A 22,883-nucleotide genomic window follows, 5' to 3' on the forward strand; every position below is an offset into this window, starting at 1 on the left:
CACAATCTATGTCCTTCATATGGAACTGGATTACACTTCACAGTCTATCGCACTAATTCATTAACTTTATTTCACAGAGTAAAAATTTTACCATGCAGATGTATGCAAATCATATAGGAAAACAGTGTTCTTAGTCAAGTGCACCAACACCTGTTGAGGGTTTTTTTTGTTTGTTTCTGTTTTCTGTTTGTTTTTTATTTGTTTACTTCACTGGAGCTGTGCCACTGGGTAGGATGTGAGATAGTGTGAATAGTCAATATTTGAAACTGTGTGTAGAACAAGTTGCTAAGTGGTGACTGAGAGCCTCTATCCTCTGACAAACACTGTGGTGATTGGCATGTCTCTTTCCCTCCTTTTCTTGCCTAAAACAGAATGAAGAAGATGAGCAACATTTATGAGTCGGCCGCCAATACGCTGGGCATCTTTAACAGCCCCTGCCTGACCAAAGTTGAGCTGCGGGTGGCCTGCAAAGGCATTTCCGACCGAGATGCGCTGTCCAAACCAGACCCCTGTGTCATCCTCAAGATGCAGTCCCACGGGCAGTGGTTCGAGGTAGGCTTGTCCCCGCCGACGGACAGAGGCGTGGCTGGAGGGTTGGTTCAGAAATATTTGACATTTTTCGACTTTTGATGGTTTATTTTGATAAGACGTGAAAGTCCAGAAATGAATATGATCACGAATCTGCTTGCATCGTGAGGTTGCGATGCGGCTGTTTCAGTGCCGTGGATATGTTGACCTTTACCCTTAGTTTGTGTCGTCATGGTGGACACGGTGGCCTTGAGGAAGGGCAGGGAGGACTGCCTTTCAGGGACCACATTTTGTTCACAGTGTTTATTTTTGAGAACTTAATATTAGCTACACTTTAGTGGGTACTTACCCAGTGTCAGGCACAGTTCTAAGTGCTTTATATAAAAATAACTAAGCCCTCACAACAATCCTATGAGGAAACAGAGACAGATCAGTCAAGGATTTGTCGAGGGTCTTTTAGCTTGGACGGGGACAAGCTGATGTCTGTACCCAGGTAGTGGAGCTCCGGAGCCCTGGGCTCTTCATTGTCGTTTTATCATAATGGTGGGCACCTGTGTAGTCTTGGCTGGCTTGTGTGGTAATGTTGCGGGTTGAATTCTGCAGTTGGGTTTTGTTTATTCAAAAGTTGGAGCGAATTGGATGAGCACTGGATTTGAAGTTTTTAGTTTTTTTTTTCTTTTCCGCTTCTAGGAACCTGGTCTAATTACGCTATGCTTTTGAAGACCAGGCCTGCAGTGAATGGGGACATAGGGAGCAGGAGGTGCAGCAGAGTAAGCAGCTCTTACCTGCTCTAGGGGAGCCAGGTAGTCAGTGGAATTTGGATCTAGGTTTGAAGCCCTGCTGAGTCAAGAAAGAGGAGACAATGACCTGCTTTGGATCCCTGAGGATAAACTCGGTGAACGTTCAAGACTCCTACCTGTTTGCAAAGAGTTGGAAGGTGCTCCTTCCTCTAGGGGGCAAGGCTTCCAATTCACGGTAGAAAGAAGGCTAAGGTTCTAGGGGCAGCACCTTTGCTGGTTTGTACCTAAGTGGTCAAAAGCCACTTCTCTGAGAGAGAGGTGTGACGGAGGCTGGTGAGCAGGTGCACCCAGGTGAGGAGGCACTGTGGGTGGGGGAATGGGTGACAGATGGGCAGGTTTGGGATCTTAATTTAACTTCAGGCTTGTATTCTCAACTAAAACAGCACTCACAGGTACCTTAATGTGTAATGTGTTTTTTCCTTCTAAATGTCCTTATTGACCTTGTTAGTGGGTTTCATTTTTTTTAAAATGAACAAAACTAAGTGAAATTTCTACATTAGAAAAAAATCACTCTGAAAATTAGAGGGAGAAAATCTCCTAATACCCTCTTTACATAATTCTGTGATGTTTTGTACATATTTCTTTTCAGCCTTATCATGTATGTAAAATTTTCTTTCCTGATTTTATTACCTAGTACTATGTTTTTTCCTTAGTGCTATAATACTCATAATTTTTAAGGCTATAAAATCTCCTATCAAATGGATTTAATTAATCATTTTTCTATTTTTTCACTTTGAAGTTGCTTCCAGAAATACCCTATTTTGAATAATGCTGCACTAAACATCTTTGTGCATGAGGCTTTATTTTATTTTTTTTCAAATTTGTTGGGTGGCATTGGTTGATAAAATTATGTAGGTTTCAGGTGTACAGTTCTACATGTATCATTTGTATATTTATTGTATCAGGTCTCCTTCCATCACCATTTACCCTGCTTTACCCTGTCCTACCTCCCAGCCCCTTTACTTTTGTCTGTCTACGAGGTGGGTTTTTTTGTTTGTTTGTTTCTTTAATCCCTTCACTTTTTTTACCCAGCCCCCAACCCCCTCTGCTCTAACAGCTGGTAGTCTGTTCTCTGTGAATCTACTTCTATTTTATTTGTTAGTTTATTTTGATGATTAGATTGCACATATAAGGGAGATCATATGGTACTTGTCTTTCTCTGACTGGCTTATTTCTCTGACCAGAGAGTAGCATAATATTCTCCAGGTCTATCCATGCTGTCTCAAAGGTAAAATTTCCTTCTTGTTCATGGCCGAGTCATATTCCATTATGGCAACCTACCATGGCTTTTTTATCCACTCATTTACTGATGGGCACTTAGGCTGCTCTCATATCTTAGCAATTACAAATAATGCTGCAGTGAGCATAAGGGTGTATACTCTTTCAAATTAGTGTTTCAGGTTTCTTAGAAATATTCTCAGAAGTGGAATACATCTGGTAAGGGGTTAATGTCCAAAATTTATAAAGAACTTACAAAACTTGACAGCAAAAACCCCCCAAACAATCCAATTTAAAGATGGGCAAACGACCTGACTAGACATTTCTTCTAAGAGGACGTACAGATGGCCGGCAGACATGAGAAAAGATGCTCGATGTCACTAATCATGAGAGAAATGCAAATTAAAACCACAGTGAGATACCAACTCACACCTGTCAGAGGCTTTTCCCTTCTTCTGAGACGAGTCCCTACGAGAGAGTCTGTCAGAGTGGAGCTAGTGAGACAAAGGATAGGCCACTGGTGGGCCTTTTGATAGACGTTGCCCAGTTGCTTTTCCAAAGTGCTCTATTATGGTGTCACTCAAAAGGTGGGCCGCCCCCAGCAGCGCATCCACACCTGCTTTGTTGCCAACTCGCAGTGAGATAAGAAACGTGTGCTACAAAGTGTCTGGATTCGCTGCTTCCTTCACCTGGAAAGCCTTCATTCTTTCAAAACAGTCTTGTCAGCTGAACTCCCAGTGTGCTTAGTGATATGGCTGACTTTTATTCTGGTACTTTGAGAAGCTCTTCTGATAAGTTTCACATTCATCACAAAATACCTTCAGGATGCAGTCAGGAAAAGAGAGCCCATGCCAGGTAGCGAATAGGATTTAACTCAGGCAATCAACTAGTAACCAAGGAGTTAGAAAGGCAGAGAAACCAAGAGGGACTGTGAGGGGACCCAGAGATGAACAGGGGAGCCTGCTTCATTGCACAGGGGCGAGCAGGGTGTGTGGAAACCGGTTTGCATAGGCTCGTGAGTGTTGGGCCAGTAACTAAATATTGGGGAATTTTGCAAGCCCGGATGTGAGTCTCCATACCACAGGCATAGAAAAACATTTCAAATCAGGGCTTCTTTTCCCTCCCCTCCCCTCCCAGAGCCAGTTGTTGAACACTTACCAGCACACCACTGTTTGACAGAAACAAAGGAGAACCCAGCAGCCGGGCCCGTCTAACAGCAGCTGGACCCGCGGACAGAGGGCCTCCCCAGTGGGAACCGGAAAGGTAGCGGAGATGCAGGTAGTGCTGCAGACGCTGTCTGCGGGGGAGGCGAGGATACCCTGGCATTCCCCTCTGTTGTTCTCTGGTCTCCTGCCAGTGTTTTCCATTAACCAAACCCTGATGGAAGCCAGTTGGCAAGGTCTGCAGGCATGGAATGTGTGTGAGAGCAGAGAGGTAAGTGATTAGCACACAAACCGCCTGAGAACTCACAGAAACTTGGAGAATCGTTCACCTCCTCTCATCATTAGTACTAACACCTACTTTTCTGTACAAATTCAGCCAGTGGTCCTAGGCTACACATGGGAAGCACCTGACAGTCTATTTAAACTGTGTAGCTCCTACTACCAGTGTTTAGTGAAGACTAGCAAATGAGGGCAGTGCCCTGGGGCAAGACTTACTGATACGTGAGTTGTCCTGTATGTAGCCTGCTGGATATACCGAGCGAGCGCTCTGTACCGAATTACAGAGTCGAGAGAAAGCTTTGCAGGAGAGAATTCACTCTGGCTGTGTCAGTTTCTTGGGTATCTTAGTTATGGGGAGTCTGGTAACAGACTAAGTGAAGAAAAAAATAGAGGCTGAGTTAATTTGCATAATGAAGAGATTGTTGGGGAGTGTTAGGGTGAGAGAATAAAAAACAAAGTGAGCTTCTCTTTTATAGAGATTTTAAAAACATTTTATTTATTTATCTTTAGAGGGAAAGGGAAGGAGAGAGGGAGAGAAATACCAATGTATGTCCCCTGTGTGTCCCCTGATGGGAACTGGCCTGCAACCCAGGCATGTGCCCTGACTGGGAATCGAACTGCAGTCTTCTAGTTCACAGGCTCACAGTGCTCAATCCACTGAGCTACACCAGCCAGGGCTTTATAGAGATTTTTTTAAAGATTCTATTTACTTATTTTTAGACAAAAGGGAAGGAAGGGGTAAGGAGAGGGTGTCAAATATTGATCAGTTGCCTCTTGCACGCCCCCCAACTGGGGACCTGGCCTGCTACCCAGGCATGTGGCCTGACTGGGAATCCAACCAGTGATCTTTTGGGTTGCAAGCAGGGGCTCAATCCACTGAGCCACATGGCCAGGGCTATAGAGAATTGTAAAGTTTGGAAGAGGAGGCTTTCTCTAGATTAGCACTGTCTCTGTGATGTTGGAAATGTTCTCTGATCTGTGCCGTCCAGTGGGCAGTCACTGGCCACACGGGAGCCCTTGGAAGGTGGATTGTGTGACTGGAAAACTGACACTTTCAATTACTTAGTTTTAATTAATTTAAGAGTATCAATAGCTAACACAGTTCTGGGGTATCTTTGGTGTGCTAGAGAATGCAGCTGGATTAGGGAGGGGAGGAAAGGGAATTTGTAAGCATGTAACTGTGGGCTATTCGTGTTACGGCTGAAGTGGTTTTCAGGGGAGCTGTAACTAAAGATTGACATTTCCTTTTCATTACCTGTGATTGCTGGCCTGTGCTCCAGGTAATGAAATTCCAGCAGGGAAAGGGCCCATTATGCCAGGTTCAAGGCTCAGGTGACTACAGCAATAGTGGCAATAGTTAGAACTACCTCCGATGGTCTTCCCCAATGGAGGGAAGCTGTTTGCTCTTTTAATTGCCTGTCAGTTGTTAGCGATAAAGGAGAACATTTGATCTCTGAGATGGATCATAAAAATGAAAGCCTGATTTTTAGACTCAAAAAGACCCACAATCTGACCTCCTATGCTATTAATAGTATTGAGTCAATGAGGATACATTTATATCTTTAAAATATTGGAAATCAATTGATCTGGATTGTTCCTCTTTATAGACCAGCAGTGTTTGGGAGATAGATGCCTGAGGACTGAGAAACAGACAGGATGGTGTTGTTTTTCTTTGCAGAATAGGGAGATAGGATGGTGCTTTTATTGGGTGAAACTTTCAGTAAATCCTTGATGGCCCTGATGGTAACTGTGAGAAAAAAAGGAAAGAGAAGAACCTGTCACTTGGAAATATATTCCAGACACAGTGTCAGACTTACCATTTAANCTCAAAAAGACCCACAATCTGACCTCCTATGCTATTAATAGTATTGAGTCAATGAGGATACATTTATATCTTTAAAATATTGGAAATCAATTGATCTGGATTGTTCCTCTTTATAGACCAGCAGTGTTTGGGAGATAGATGCCTGAGGACTGAGAAACAGACAGGATGGTGTTGTTTTTCTTTGCAGAATAGGGAGATAGGATGGTGCTTTTATTGGGTGAAACTTTCAGTAAATCCTTGATGGCCATGATGGTAACTGTGAGAAAAAAGGAAAGAGAAAAACCTGTCACTTGGAAATATATTCCAGACAGAGTGTCAGACTTACCATTTAATTTCCCTAATTTAGAATCATACCTATTTTTTTTTAAAGATTTTATTTATTTCTTTATCTTTAGAGGGGAAGGAGAGAGGGAGAGAAACATCAATGTATGGTTGCCTTTTGTGCATTCCCTGCTGGGAGTTGGCCTGCAGGGAACTGGCCTGCAACCCAGGCATGTGCCCTGACTGGGAATCAAACCGTGATCCTCTGGTCCGCAGGCCTGTGCTCAATCTACTGAGCTATGCCAGCCAGGGAGAATCATACCTATTTTTTAAAATCTGCCCCACGCCTACTCCTGCCCATGTATTAGCAACAGTATATGGTGCCTTTCAGTGTAATGCTAATTTAGAACACATTTCACCTTGCAGTGAAGAGTGGGAATAATTTTCTCCTGATTTCTGGTGAGTACTGGTACATTCACCGGCTCCTGGAAGTAAACAGCATGTCAGAGTGGGATAAATGATCACTTCTCAGGGACCTAAAAGGCAAGGGCCCCTGCGCCCCACTCACTTTCATTCAGTGTCCTGGAGCCTGTGCGCTACTTCCTGAGCACGCTGAGTGTTCTGCAGGAAGCAGAGAGGATGCTGGGGCCCTTGGCAGAGCACTTGTCCTCATTAGGAAAAGCCAACTTATTTCCCACGCTACTAGGATGTTGCTCCAAACACCTTTCGTTGCATTTTTCCATTTAATTTTAGGGCACAGTTATTAAGCCTCTCTATGGGAAGCTCTGAGTAATCCTGAGGACTAATTACCCTTGGATCAATTCTGTATGAAAACATGTTATGATGAACCTGGTGCTTTGGTGGACTGTTGGTAATAATAATAATAATTGTTAGTGATAATTATTGTGGTTATAGTTTAGCACATCAATTGTCAGTGGACTCTAATGCAAGATTATTTAAACAACAACAACAACAACAATAATAATAATAATAATAATAATAATGTATCCACATAGCCCTTTATATTTACAAAGCCCATCTACTGACATTACTTCACTTCTTCTTATAAAAGCCCCATGAAAAAGTAGCTGGGCATTGAAATGAACCCCAGTATGTATCGAGTGTCATGAGAAAGACAGGTTGTATCCTCAATGGCCTCAGAGTCCAGGAGAAGAACTCCCCCTATTTTAGAGACAGGCGGCTAAGAGCTCAGATGGTCACGTGACCTTGAGAAAGCTGGCTCCAAACAAGGCTCTGACTTAAATTCTTCCTGTCCTTAAACGTGCACCGGGCAGACCATCTCATGGGGGCCTCGGTGACCTTATGTGGAGGGATGCTAAAAACCGCTCTTTGACCCCTCCATTAGTTGCCATCTTTCCCCCCGCCCCCCCGTCTACCTACCCAGCTATGTGTAATTGTCATATGACTGAGGGTCCTCGCTAACAGCACAGAAGGGGAAATGTAGGTCCGTGGTGGTAGGATGGCCTGCCCCACGGAAGTGGGCTGTGAGCTTTTTTAGCAATTCCTTCTTNAGGCTCTGACTTAAATTCTTCCTGTCCTTAAACGTGCACCGGGCAGACCATCTCATGGGGGCCTCGGTGACCTTATGTGGAGGGATGCTAAAAACCGCTCTTTGACCCCTCCATTAGTTGCCATCTTTCCCCCCGCCCCCCCCGCCCCCGTCTACCTACCCAGCTATGTGTAATTGTCATATGACTGAGGGTCCTCGCTAACAGCACAGAAGGGGAAATGTAGGTCTGTGGTGGTAGGATGGCCTGCCCCACAGAAGTGGGCTATGAGCTTTTTTAGCAATTCCTTCTTTGCTAGACGGCTCATGGAAGAGTTCCATGGAGGAGTCTCCTTCACGCAGGGGGCAGTAGAGAGCCATCGCCCTCCTGTGCATCAAGCTGGGAGGATGAAGTCCTAGTTTCATCCACACCCCAGATACTCAGTTTTCCATTGCTCCAAAGTGCTAGAATGTTAGGAAAATGGGTCAGGCAATATGAACATTTAGGTGATGACAAAATAAAGTTGCTAATTATAAGCGTTGATACCAGCTGTGTATTAGCCATTTTACAGGTATGTTTTCTAATCCTCATAACTATGCTGCTATGTAGACTTTACTAACCAGGTGAGGAAACTGAGACAGGGCAAAAGTAATAAATCACCCAAGGTCACACAACTAGTAGATAGAAAATTTACTGGGATCTGGCTGATTCCAAAACCTGTCTTCTGTTCACTTTCCCAGAGGTTGCTGACTTGAACCTGAGGCCTCTGTCTAGTCTCCAGGCTATTCTGGTTGGCTTTGCTCAGTGTTCAAACAAGTTTTGTCCTTGTGGACAAAACTTAAAGATCAGGAAATTGTCATAAAACTCTGTTTCTGGTTTAACATTTGAGTTACCAGGAAATCTGGCAACACGAGCCCTTTAATTTTGTGTAATGATGAGTTGGAGATGGTTAGCAGCTGCTCACGCTCAGAGTCTGGGTTCGTCCCCAGGCTTCCCACTGGTGAGCCAGCCGGCTCCACTCGCCTCATTGCCCTGCTAGAAAGGCCCCTGGAGGTGTTCAAATGGGGGGTACATTCCTGTACCCCCCTGCACGGGGTCCCTGAAGCATGGTGAACCCATCAATGGTGGACACAGACAAGAGCTGAGAAATGAAAATTATGTCAATTAAAGCATTCTCTCTGGATATCACAAACAAGCTCCTTTCTCAAAAGATCTTCTCTCCACATGTCACTGACTTGCAGTGTGTTGGTGGCTAACACCTACCGTGACAGATGATTAAAAAAAAACAACAGTTTTCTTCAGTTGTTCACAAAGTTTCCCCCTGTGATTTCACATCAAACTCCCACTTGGGAAAACTTTGATGTTCCTTTCTATCTCCCCCTTCACACGTTCTTAATAATAATAATTTCTTAAGAAACAAACAAAAGAAAGTTGATTTTGCCAATATTAGAAACCTTACCTTGAGCACTGAATAGAGAAGAAACAAAATGACGTGAAATATTAGAACCAGAAAATATTTTCTCCCGACTGCCTGAGGTCACATCCCTGTCACCAGAGACTGAGGTCACATGATGTTCACTCTGTGGGGGAGGGACGCACTTGGATGACGGGATAGAAGATGACTGGGTTGCAGAATGGGTGCCTAAGTGACTTTCTTATCATTGAAATCTCGGAGTTGCCAGTGCCGTGGTATCTGAGCGCAGAATCACACAGAATGAGACACCTGGGGCTGCTGATGAGGAAATGACAATTTCAGCTGAAATCTGGTCTTGACTGTTAATTCTCTTGTGTGCCCTGAAGATGATTTATCAGCAGGAAGAATAATGGCTGGTCTCCTCTGGAGAGGAAAGCTCTAGGACACTGGCTTCGCTGCCTCTTAAGCTAGAAGAACTAGCACGTCACACTCTGGGCCCATCTGACAGCATTGGTCCTTGTGGGTTTTCATAACATAGCCTGAGTCCCACAATGAGTACTTGAAATGGGGAGTTAGAGGCTGGGGAAAGCGCCTGGGGCATCTGTGGTTTAGAGCCTGCTGCCTCTAGCTGGAAACTCCTCCAGCATTCCAGATAAGACATTTTCAACAAAGATCCCAGGGACCTGTGATAATGTTTAACTGGACCCACTACTGATAATTATCTACGTAAGAGAGTCAACTTTCCTTTGTGATTTCAGCCCATTTAATTGGTTTTACTAATTGTGATGGTAATTTATTGATAACGACACCTCTAATATGTTGAGAGCAGTTCTACGAGGTATCAGGTAATCAATCTCCTCAGCGGGTTTGTAGGTGCGGCCCTGTTTAATGATCACAACAGCCCTACAGACTGGGGTCCGTATGTATTTTATACATAGGCACAGTAATTTGCTCAAGTAGTAAGTGGAGGAGCTATGACAAATTGAACCCAGACTGTCTGACTTCAGATCTGTGCTGTTCGTAGAATCCCCAAGACGCTGTCAGAAGATGGAGGTTGTGATGACCCATGTTACAGGTGAAAAAACTGATACTCAGTAGAAAAAGTCCAAGTCCAAAGTTACAAGGGTAGTAAGCAGTGCTACTAGGATTTGAACTCGGATCACCCTGTCTTCAGTACCCGTGGTTCTGCGCCTCTCTCATCTCGTCCTCTGTGAAGGTAGAGTAACTCCGTATAACTGCCGTAAGTCTTTAAAGTGAATGTGTTTTCCTCTCTTCAGAGAATTCAAGAATGCATTTAAAACCATTTGCTTTTTATTTTTTTAAATGTAGATCCTGTTGTGGTGAATACTTGAAACATCCTTCTCGTCCCCAATTTACAGTGCTTTCAGCCTGACCCCCTGCATGGCACAGGCTGCGGGGCCCGACTGCCTAGATCGCAGGCCTAACCCAGCCATGCTCAGGGCCGATGCCCAGACCTCTCCGTGCCTCACGTTTCTCATGTATAAAATGGGCATCATAATGGCACCTACCTCCTGAGGGCCGTTATGAGGATTAAATGAGCCCCCACACATGGAGTGCTTGGAACAGTACTCAGTACGAGGCACTGAATGCTCACTAAGTGCTACGATTATGGAACGTGTTGTTTTCTCTTTTTAAACTAAAGATGTGCTGTTCAGTCTTCAAGTTTTGTGAGAACTAAGGCAATTTACAGCGTCCATGGTTAGGGACAGAGAAGTGGGGACATATCTGGAGGTCGCTGGGGCACTGAAGCTGTACCCACTTGATTGATTTTACATTCCCAGTGTCTGGTGCCATGGATGCCTGTAATTCATNAAATGGGCATCATAATGGCACCTACCTCCTGAGGGCCGTTATGAGGATTAAATGAGCCCCCACACATGGAGTGCTTGGAACAGTACTCAGTACGAGGCACTGAATGCTCACTAAGTGCTACGATTATGGAACGTGTTGTTTTCTCTTTTTAAACTAAAGATGTGCTGTTCAGTCTTCAAGTTTTGTGAGAACTAAGGCAATTTAAAGTGTCCATGGTTAGGGACAGAGAAGTGGGGACATATCTGGAGGTCGCTGGGGCACTGAAGCTGTACCCACTTGATTGATTAATTTACATTCCCAGTGTCTGGTACCCTGGATGCCTGTAATTCATTTTCCTGGTCCATTTCCCTGTGTTTGCCTCTAAAGACACTGGGTTTTTGGGGTTTTTTTTGAGGGCCATTCTATTCTCATTCAGGAGAATACGAACTCTACTCACAAGAACTTAGCTTGACCACGAGGCTTATCCCTTTCCCAGTAAGTAAGACTAGGGGTGCCTGATATGAGAAGTTGCATCTAAAAGGGTTTTGTTTGTGTGTTTGTGTATAAATTCTAGGCAAGACGGTTGTAAATATGTTGAATAGAGTCAGGAGGTGAGAGTTGAAGGACATTTCCTTGCCACTCATGGTTGAGGTCCAAGGAGTGGTTCGGAACCTGGTCCTGTTAACCTTAACTTTCCTTTGGTTTTGAACTTCTTCACGCATTCCTTCTTTTCTTCTCTCCTCCCTTTCCCCTCTATGAGGACAGCAGAGCAGGGGCGCCAGGAGAGCCCTGTAGCTGCAGTTAGTGTCGGAGATCTGACGCCTGGCTGCCTCCCCCCTCCTCCTCCGCAGGCCGCAGCCAGTTGGCCCTCCTCCTGGGGCTCTCACTGAGGCAACGGGGAAGATGGGGTGAACGATTTGCGGAACACGCAGCTCCTTCCACCTGCTTTTCTCCTCTGTCTCCTTCACAGGCTACTGAGTATAGATGTCGCAGAAAGTGTTTCTTGTTGGCTCTCAGGGAATAGATCGTTTTTAAGCCATAGGAATTCCTGGGATGAGATTCAGGTTCTTCAATGTCTTCATCTGAACCTCAGGACAGAAACAGTTTTCGATGTCCCCAGTCTGAGTCCCTGAAATGTTTGCTTGCGAGACGGCAGGTAGTGTTCTGCGAGGAGCCTGGTTACTTTCAGAAGTGCTGCAAACATTTGTTTGAAATATAAGTATAGGTTTTTGCTTCTTATCTGCTTGAATGAGGTAATTTGCATACAAGATACATCAAAATGCATCTATTTTACAATAGATGCGCTGTCCCACTGAAAATACAGACCATTTCCTAAAATAGACTTTAATATTTGAAATATACAACAGTGAACAATACATACCTTCAATATACTGGAAACCACTAACTCTCAGATTATGTTCCCATTGATTGGTATTATAGTGACAGACATTTGAACCTATAAATAAATTTATGCTAATAAAATATCACTTTTATCTATTACATGTATTGAGGGCCTGTGTGAGATTCTGGTTTACCGTGGGAAAATATGGTTCCATTGCCTAAAAAAATTTGAAAACTCAAGAGAGAATAATATGAGGAGAAAAATGAATGCAGAGCTGGTTTAGCTCAGAATCGAACTAAGATACCGTAGATGGTGTGACTCACCAAGCTTCGGTTCTGCCTGAGATCACTGCCCAGCAATTTAGGAAGCCGTCATAGCAGGCAGGCTTGATCCGAAGTTAGTCTGGAAACAAAGCCTAGGCCCATCACATATTAACTCTGTGACCTTGGAAAGTCACCCAGCACCTCTGTGTCTCTCCTACTACCTCATGTCTAAATGGTTCTTGGCAAGGTTAATGACTGGCTGGCAGGATCGTGGAGAGGCTGATGCTACAGACCCTGGAATCGGACCACTTGGTCTGGAATCAGACCACAGACCACTCTGTGTGATCTTAGCTTATGGAAATGCCTCAGCTTCCTTGGGCCTGCGCTTTCTCCATCTGTAAATTGGAGGCAACAGTAAGACCTATTATGGGTTTATTATAAGAATGAAACAACACTTAAGAGTTGCATATCATACTACCCAGAGCACAGTGAGTGTTTAATAAATATTAAGTGGTATTATGTTTAAAGGAGATAATGTGTGCAAAACTAATGTGGTGGACATATCACCTAGTACTCAGTATCTAGAAGATGTCATATAATACCTGTATTGGGGTGTTGCCCAGTCCAGGTATTCTTGGTCTCATACTTTTGGGTAAAATAAGAGAATGTCCAGTGAGAAAATGTAACAGGTCTCTAAGTGTCTGCCAAATCTCTGACTAACCACTTGGATTGATCTGTTTCGGCTTCCCTGGTAGGGAATTATCGAAGTCCCCTTATCCCCTGCCATCCCTGTATTTTGAAGAAGATGACTAGTCTTGGAGCGACTTCATTCCACTGGTCCCTGTTCTCTAATCTGTGGATGGGAATCAGAGAGGCCGTGCTGATAACCTCAGCCTTCCCTCTTTGCTTCTGTGCCAGCGTCGCCCCCCACTGTTTGGCCGTCTTAGAAGAGCAGTGACAGGAAATTCTTCCCCGGTGGAATCTCCAAATGTTCTCGGGGTCAGTTTAGAGGCTAATTAAATATTTTATCTTGATGCAAGCTCAGAAATGTGCAGCTCCCTATCTTGGCTTGTCAGTCTTCAAATACTTTATATTTCAAGAGCTTCCTCTCATCTGAGAATTTAGTCTTAGATATTTTCTCCTTGAGTGTGAGGACTAGTTTTTGTTGAAAGATTACAGTTTGGGGAGTGTGTGTTGGAGCAAGAAAATTTGATACCTCTTTAAACCCCCCTCCTTTGACTTCTAGCCTTTTTTGCAACAACTTCTGAGAACCTGCGATTTGGTGGGGGCACCTATTTAGGTCTACTCCTAATTGGAAATTTGCTTCATTCAGCTTGTTCAAGGTAATGCTGTGGCATAACAGTTACCCCCCCAATTGAACAGTCATTTCATTAAAGTCATGGATTGTGTGCAGTGGACCCTCAGACAGGGCACAGTAGGGGTGGCTTAACCCTGTTCCACAATGTCTAGGACATTGGCTGGGAAGACTGGAAGGCTAGCAATGACATAAGCCTTTCAAATAATCTAAAAGCCTCTTCTCTCTCAAGTCAGGCTGGGACTTTCCACTGGAGCATCTGCAGGTGGCCTTCTCTGCAGGGCACATTCAGGGTGTGGACATAGCCCCTGCCTCTGAATGGGACAGTGTCGAATGTTTGCCTCACGGGTAAATCGTGGGCTAGATCTGGAAATGTTAGTTAACTATGGGGCCTCATCTTACTATCCCATGGGCCTATGATTACCTTGAAGGGTGTGGAGAGGAGGGATGGGGGAATATTTATTATCCCAATTCCCATTCAGGGTGTTGTCTTAGGAGCTTGAAAGATGCAAATACTGAACTTGTAAAAGGAGAGACGTTCTACTCTATTCTGAATGATAAACTTAGGAAATGCATAGCCTGATGAAGTACAAGAGGATGAAAATATAAGCTGAAGTCTTTCCCCTGGCTTTAAACACCAGTTTTTTTTTTCTTTTTTAAAATTTTTTTAGAGACAAGGGAAGGGAAGGAGAAAGAGAGGGAGAGAAACATCAATGTGTGGTTGCCTCTCACGTGCCCCTACTGGGGACCCTGCCTGCAACCCAGGCATGTGTCCTGACTAGGAATCAAACCATGACCCACTGGTCCACATAGCCCACACTCAATCCACTGAGCTACACCAGCCAGAAAAACACTGGTTTTAAGAATAATAAACAACAGTGTGGTGGTTGCTGGAGGAAGGGTGTATAAGGGAACTAAGTGGTAATGGAAAAAATACAATGAAGATTGAATAAAATAAATTAATATAAAGAATAATACACATATATGCTACGGCCACTAGATACAACAGAAGAAGAAAGAAGAAAAAGGGGGCGGAGGGGAAGAGGAACAGGAAATAAGAGCAACCAGTATCTATATAGCCCTTCTACGTTTTTCCCATCAATTCCTCACAACAGCCTACTGAAGTCAGTACTGCCATTTTTATTGCCAGTTTACAGATGAGAGAACTGAAATTCAGAGATGTCATAGCATCTCTAAGGTCATACAGTCAGCATGAAGGGAACCTGCACTCTGAAATCACAGCACCTCAGGTTCCGGACCCTTCAGCCCCATCTGCTGCTGGAGCCCACTGTGGCAAGTCCTGTCCCCTTCTTAGACACCAGTGTACCCAGGGCAGCGGGAGCCACCGGACCCCAAACACAGTGGTCTCCATCTCTTGGCTGCTGGGTCCTTTTCTTGCACACTCAACTTGCTATCTTGAGACTTGCCCAACCACATTTAGCAAACCTAACAAATATTTTCCTCTGTAAGTGACTGACAAGAGAGCAGTTCATACTACAGTTGAGCTGTAATTCACGTACCAGTATACCTGTCAATGGTTCATTTTTTTATTCATTCAGTGAACATTTCTTGAGTTTCTACTATATGCTAGGCACTGGTCCATGGGCTAGGAATACAGCAGGGGACAATACATGGCCCAAGCTTTTGTGCTAGTGGGGAAAATAGAAAATAAGCAATAAATACCCTACTGTCATGTAGTGGTACGTTCTATGATGAAAAATGATGCCTGGAAGGGTGTGGAGAATGACGGAGGGACGACTTTAAAAATTGCTCCGGCTGGTGTGGCTCAGTGCATTGAGTGCTCGCCTGTGGAGCAAAGGGTCACTGGTTGGATTCCCAGTCAGGGCACGTGCCTGGGCTGCAGGCCAGGTCCTCAGTAGGGGACACATGAGAGGCAACCACACATTGATGTTTCTCTTTCTCTCTTTTCCCTCCCTTCCCCTCTCTCTAAAAATAAATAAATAAAATCTTTTTAAAAATTGGATTCAGGCAAGGGTTCTCTGAGGAGGCAATGTTTGCAGAGAACCCTGAGTGGGTAAGGGAGAGAGTGTTTCACAGAAGGGCTGGCAGGAGCCAGGACCCAGGCATTTTCTTGGCTTGTTTAGAAGGAATAGCATGGAGCAAGGTGGCTGGAGAGCAGTGGGCTAAGAAAGCAAGAGTGAGAGGAAAGGATGTTGAAGAGGCAGCTAGTAGGCAGATCGTGTAGGGCTGTGTATGCAGAGTAGGGATCCTGGGTTTTATCCCAAAGGTGATCTGTGGCGGGATTGGAGGGCTTGGAGCAGGAAGTGATTTGCATGTTAAGAGACAGTGTTGTTTGCTTGCACCAGACAGTGTAGAGAGACACGGAGATGCTGGAGTCAACACAGGGGCTGCTGCATCTGTCCATGTGAGAGATATAATAGTTCGGATCAGGTAGTAACCAGGGAGGAGATGAAAGTGGTTTGAAATTAGGTGTTTTTAAAAAGCAGACTCTAATTTTGCTAATGGATTGGGTGCAGGACATGAGGAGAAGAGAGGAGGCAAAAGTAATTCCAGAGATCTGAGCAATTGGGCAAATGGCGATGGATAACGCTGGGGGAAGAGTGGGCTGTGTCAATAATTCTGTAGTGAATATGCTCCTAATGGCGAGACAGTGTGGTCTCACCACACGTGACTCTGGCCACAGACTGTATTTGAATCCCAGCTCTATTTCCCAGCTCTGAGATCGTGCACAAGTCAGTTACCTCCATGTTCACATCCGTATAACAGGGACAATAAAAGCACCCACACCGTGGGTGGCTCTGAGGACTTAACACCCAACAGTGTCTAGCACTTGACCATCGTTTTTACTATTACTACAATCATGTAAATGTTTGCGATCATTTTCTTAAGGGAAGTGTTAGGTCAGAGGTCACACACATTTTTAAGCTTTGAAAGTTACCCAGTTGCTTATCTGGAATGATAATATCAATGTGTCTCTACCAACTGTGAGATGCAAAGAAGAAAATTCTTTAAAAGTTATGTGAAACAGTTCAGGTTGAATCTACAGACTCCGCAGACCATCCCTTCTTGCCCCAGTCAGAGAAGGAGCGTTTGCTTGGTTCAGCATGACTTGCGCCTACGTCAATGATTCTGATCACGTGTCTGTTCTCCTCCCCAAACTACTACACTAACATATATATTAATTAATATAACATAATGTGACTGACATAACACAATACTAACATAATGAAAATGGAACTCATTAGTAACATGTTCTTATTACTGTACAGCGTATGTGCATTTGCAGGAGAGTGAGAGCGTGCGAGAGAGAACCAGGTGGTTCTAATATGTGTGTATTAGAACTGCAGGGTGGATCCAAACGTCTCTGGATTGTCGTCTTTGATTCTAAGTGAGCACTGTACTGATACTGTGCTTTATTTAAAGAGAGGAAGAGAAATTGATTTAATAACCTGTCATATTATACAACATAAAGAGAACTTGGGAAGAAAAAGCACTCTGATATTCTTAGTGGGAAGAAAAATATTATGACAGCTCCATGGAGAAATCTTTGTGCAGAGAGAACTAGTAGAAATTATGGTGACGAGTGGAGGATCTTAGAGAAATAGACCGCTTCCACGGAATAAATTTGACCGCTGTGCAACAGAGCTCTACGTTATAGAAGGAGATTTCCCTTTATTACATATGACGCATAAGAAAATAGAAACTTCAATTATTCCTTCTTTTTTTCATTTCTTAAAAGTAACGTATTTCATCCTTTTCTCTGGAGGTTTTTAAAATATTCTATTTAACTGAGGTGGGACAGAAGAACAAGTTATCATAATGTGATAGAATTGCAAAATTTAATAGAGTTTAATATCTTAGTGTTCAACTCTGGCATCCTGGAAAAGTCGGTTTATACTTTAGTGAGCAAATAAAGCTAGGTAATAACACCCTCCAACCACCAGGAAGACACCTGTGGTTGGATAAATGGGCTTTGTTGCTTATGGCCACGAGAGAGCACTCTTCATGGTGAGCTGTGAGGCGTCTTAGTAAGAGAGTTTAAGAAAGGACTTACAGAATGCAGGCTATTTTTAGGTGTTTTTAGGAGAATTTAAGGAAGACTGCTTTACCCTGGATAGGATGTTTCAGGAATCCAGGACAATTCTATAACTGAGCCCCTAAAGAGATCGTATCTAGGAGGGAAGAATAGACCCAGGCTGAAGCTGTAGTGGGGAAAGAAGCGGCAGTCACTCACTTTAACCAGGATGAGGGATGTTTAGTCATTGTGTGTATGTGCATGTGATTTGGATGGTGTTCATGTTTTTGTTTGGTTCAAGCATGATTATGGAGAAGTCTGGTTTATGACTTGCTCCTTCACGGGCACACAGTGACCTTGGGCTGTGCTGGTGTTCTGATGAAATTTCTGTTTTGTTCAACAAAACATGTATGTTTTATGCTGTGTGTGTCTGGCCAGCCCCTAGCAACACCGAGCCCTCGCTGACAGCACCAAGTCAGCCCACCAAGCCACCTCCCAGCTGTCAGGGGCTTCTTTCCTTTTGCTCAGCATGAAAACCAGAAGTTAAGCTGTTCCATTTAAAAAAACATCTTGACAATGGACCAATGTTGGCTAAACAAAATAGCAATCATACAAGTTTTAAATCTCAACAAAATAGCAATCATACAAGTCTTAAATCTCAACAAAATAGCAATCATACAAGTCTTAAATCTCAACAAAATAGCAATCACAACGAGTCTTGAATCTAAACCTTTTATTTCTCAAATATTATTATCCAAAGAATGACATTTATGGTGCTCAATGTATGTGGATTGTAGAAGTTATTTTTTCTTTTTCAACCTAACCTCGTATTTCCCTTCTACTCTTTTCCTATCTTCCTGATCAGTTAGAGGGAAAATTCCCAGCAGCTCTTTTGAAGACTTTCAAGTTTCTGCTCACCTCTCCTATAGAAATCTCCTTAAGAGATACCCTGAGTCGCAAGAGATGTGGACAGGAGAATGTTTAAAGATGAGATAGATGGCGTAATTTCTGTACTGTTTATTAAGCCAGCTCCTTGTGTTTTTGAGGAAAATTATTTTCCAGAAGTTTCATTTTATAAGTATTACCTGGTCACTGGCATTCATTCAATAAATGGTGATCAAGTATTTACCTTCATGCTGCGCACTCTCCTTGCCACTGAGTATGAGAAGGGGCAATTATGGTCCCTGCCTTCGTAAGGCTCATGTTCCTCAAGGGACAAAAAGCTTTGTGGTCCAAAATATTTCTTAAAAGCTTGAAAGGGTCAGAGGTCAGTATTTTCAACCTGAGGTTTGGAAGAGACGCCAGGTAAGGTTTTATAGAGAAGCAGTTACTTGAACTAGAGCTTAGGTGATGAGTCTGCCAGGTAAGCAAGGTAGGGAATAACATTGTTTAAAAAGGGAAAGTTGTTCAATGTACAAAAGGATTGACTTCAACAGGAAAAGACAACCCCTTCCAATGACCAAACCTTGATAATCGTGACAGTAAGGTTCTTGAAAGGACCTTATGAAAGAACCATCAGATTTTTGGCTAGAGCTCTGCCTAAACCATGCCTGCAGGAGAGAATATCTCTTCTATTTTTAAAGACCTTTTGAGAGGGGGAGTCCACAGTCATCCTAGGAGGTCGAGGAGTTTTAAGTCACAGCCTTATTAGCACAGATGGTGCTCAACAGCTCTCAGTGGGGGGAGGAAGGAACATCTCAGGAGGGATAAGGGGCCAGTTTGGAGGGCTTAATCTTTTGAAGAGAGAATAACCCTGATACAGCCTTGAACTTGAATCACATTGCTGATGCCTTGGCCTTTTCCCATGAATATAACACAAGAGACTGGATATAGTAATGTCAAATGAAACAGGTGACTTCTTTCACATCACGAGATCTTGGAGGGGGATGGGAAAGCTTAAGAAAAAACTCTCTTCATAATGGAAGAGATTTATGTTAGTCGCAAGGTTTCAACCTTACATACATCCTTATTTATATACTCTCCTATAGTGTTCCATACTTATTTCACTCATTTCACCCAATCACATTTTTGTCTCTTAGATAATACACCCACTGTGTTGCTTGTGGTCACTTACAAACTCTAACACTCTGAATACGTCTATCTGTATGTTTTAATTAATGCACACGTATACTTTCACACTTTTACTTAACTGTGGTTGGTATGTTTAGCAAATGAAGCTGATATCAAGAAGTCAAACAGCTGCCCTGGTAGGTGTGGCTGAGTTAGTTTGAGCATCGTCCCACAAATCAAAGAGTTGTGGGTTCAATTTTGGGTCAGGACACAGGCCTAGGCTGCAGGTTCAGTGCCCTGTTAGGGTGTACGAGGGGCAACTGATCAATGGTTTTCTCTCACATAGATGTTTCTCTCCCTCCCTTTCCCTCTCTCTAAAATCAATAAGCATATTCTTGGATGAGGATTTAAAACAAAAAGTCAAATAGTAGGAGGTAGATTCAGTTATATATATATTTTAAGTTATTTTTTTAAAATATTTTATTTATTTATCTTTAGAGAGGAAGGGAAGGAGAGAAGGAGAAACATATCAATGTATGATTCCCTATCGTGAGTCCCCTGCTGGGAACTGGCCTGCAACCCAGGCATGTGCCCTGACTGGGAATCGAACTGCGATCTTGTGGTTCGTAGGTCCGCGCTCAATCCACTGAGCTACACCAGCCAGGGCTATATTTTAAGTTAGTTTTTATATATTTTTAGACAGAGGGGAAGAGAAGAAGAAAGAGGGAGAGAAGCATCAATGGGTGGTTTCCTCTTGCACCCTGTACTGGGGACCTGTCCTGCAACCCAGGCATGTGCCCTGACTAGGAATCGAACTGGTGCTTACCTTTGCTTCACAGCCTGTGCTCAATCCACTGAGCTACACCAGCCAGGGCTTAGTTACACTTTTGATGAAATCTTTCAGAACAAACAAATCAATTTCCTAGGTATTCTTTATTCAGGAATATAGGGTGGGGCAAGGTAAAATCTATGAGATCAAGATTTTTGTCTATCTTACCACTGAATCTCTAGCTCCTAGAACAGTGTCTGGTACCCAGAAAGCACTAAACAAATACTTGAATGTATAGACGGAAGAGGTTTCCTCTTGCTTGTACAGATTATTGATGTTTCATCAGTGCTGAATTTCATAATTTGAAAGTCCTCTGTCTAGCTGTGGCACATCTGTTGTTAGTGGAATATCTTATTTTTTGATAGCAAATGGATTAAGGATATGTCTTCTTGTTATTTGAATCATCTAATTAGTATGGAATTTTGTTTAAGAGTGTCTTTGGAGGAGTGTCCTCTGATCATTATTTGAGGTAATCTTTTAATTTTGTAATCATGAATGTAGAGCTCAAAAAACTTTCCACAAATGAAGCCAACTATAAAACCTGTGTCCAGATTAAGAAACAGATCACCAGCAGCATCTCAGGGCCCCTCCTGAGCCTCTGTCAGGAGCAAACACTAGCCTGACTATCTTGATTTTTATACAGAGAGAACAGGTTCTCTTCAGTGGCATTTAGCTTTATAGTTGTGAGATGCCTGATATCACTTATAGTCTGGGGCATTCATTCTTGTTGCCATGTACTGTTCTACTGTATGGATTTTCCACAACTAGTTTGTCCATTCAGCTGCCTGTAGACATTTGGGTTGTGTCCAGTATAGGCCTATTATGAATAATGCTGCTATGAACATTCTCATAGAAAATTTGTGGTAAGGATATGGATATATTGCTTTGAATAAATAAGTAGGAGTATGATTGCTGGGTCAAGGGTGAATACATGTTTAGCTTTAGTAGATGTTTCTGAACAGCTGTCCAAAATGGCTGCACACACGCTCATCCCCATCAGTAGTGTATGAGGGTGCTGATTGCTTCGAGTCTATCCCAGCATTCGATAGCACCTCTTTTTTTCATTGCAGCTATTCTGGTAGGTATGTAGTGTCTCACTGGAGTTTTAACCTGCATACACCTGGTGAATAAGATGAGGACTTGTATGTATTTGTTGGGCATTTGGATATTGTATTTTGCAAAATACCTTTGTGTGATACACATTTATTAGTTGTGTCTCATTCTGCATATATATGTCTCCAATCCCAACAGTTGCTCTTGTTTTAATCTATTTCTGATTCACTTCTATAGTAGTTATTACCATAAGAATCAGGGTAATTCTTAGCTTTTACAGTCAGTTTTGCCACCACTCTCTTATCCTGGAAATTTATATTAGTAAAGTCATTACACATATTGTTGATATTTATATTGTTGATAATCTTTTTATTCAAAATGGCATTCTTGACTCATAATTTTTTAACCAATATTAACTTCCAGGGCAGAGAGAACACACTCCCCCCCATCTGTCTTGGTGAAGTTGTACGACAGTTGGCCACCATCAGCTTCGAAGTACCAGTTATAAATATTTTCATGTTACTGGTTCTTATGTTTTACCCTTCCTGATTTATCCGGGGACCAGTTTTTTAAAATACATTTTATTTATCGATTTTTAGAGAGAGGGGGAGGGAGGAAGAAAGAGAGGGAGAAAAACATCAGTGTGTGAGAGAAACATGGATTGATTGCCTCTCGCATGCCCCAACCAGAGACCTGGCCCACAACCCGGCAGGCGGCCCCCTTGCCAACTGAACCTTTCAGTTTGTGGGACGGTGCCCAACCCGCCCAGCCACAGCACTCAGAGCCAGGGACCAGTTTTGATTTCTCCAGTATTTCTTCCTTCTTTCATTCCTTTGCATTTCCTTTTCCCTCACTCTCAGAAATTTTTCCCTGGACTAGTGAGATAGCTTAACAATGGGTCTCCCAACCTACAATCTTTTCCCACCCCTACACTCTTAACATCACAGAGGGCACTCAAGGAATGCCTGGTTTTTCCTGGGAGGGGGTTATTGAAATGCCGTTGCACCTGTTCTTCTCCAGGCGGAATGATCCCACATCCCCTGAGGGCTGCTCCCGGCGCTTTGCTAACATGGCTCAGTGGGATGTCTGCTACCCTGAGTCAAATGATTTCTAAATAGGAACCTTCTGGTAGCAGCATTATTAATTAACATCCTTTCTCAGAATATCTGAAAGAAGCTAGTTGGGAGAACAATGTGCTCCCAGCACAAATGATGAAGTTTGGAAGTTGGCTCCATTAAAGATAGATAGATAGATAGATAGATAGAT

The 22,883-nt window shown here is 43.2% G+C and overlaps 1 protein-coding gene across 1 annotated transcript in view; it reads left to right on the forward strand.

The window, feature by feature from the left end:
• The window catches only part of CPNE4 (copine 4), a 412,933-nt gene that overhangs the window by 83,989 nt on the left and 306,061 nt on the right, over positions 1–22,883 (forward strand). The window contains exon 2 of the mRNA XM_037061286.1: positions 372–552. Coding sequence (XP_036917181.1) covers positions 372–552 — 181 coding nt within the window. The remainder of the gene's footprint in view (positions 1–371; positions 553–22,883) is intronic.

This window comes from Sturnira hondurensis, unplaced genomic scaffold (assembly GCF_014824575.4).
Source record: "Sturnira hondurensis isolate 20B ecotype Veracruz unplaced genomic scaffold, ASM1482457v3 Scaffold0013299, whole genome shotgun sequence".
NCBI lineage: Eukaryota > Metazoa > Chordata > Mammalia > Chiroptera > Phyllostomidae > Sturnira > Sturnira hondurensis.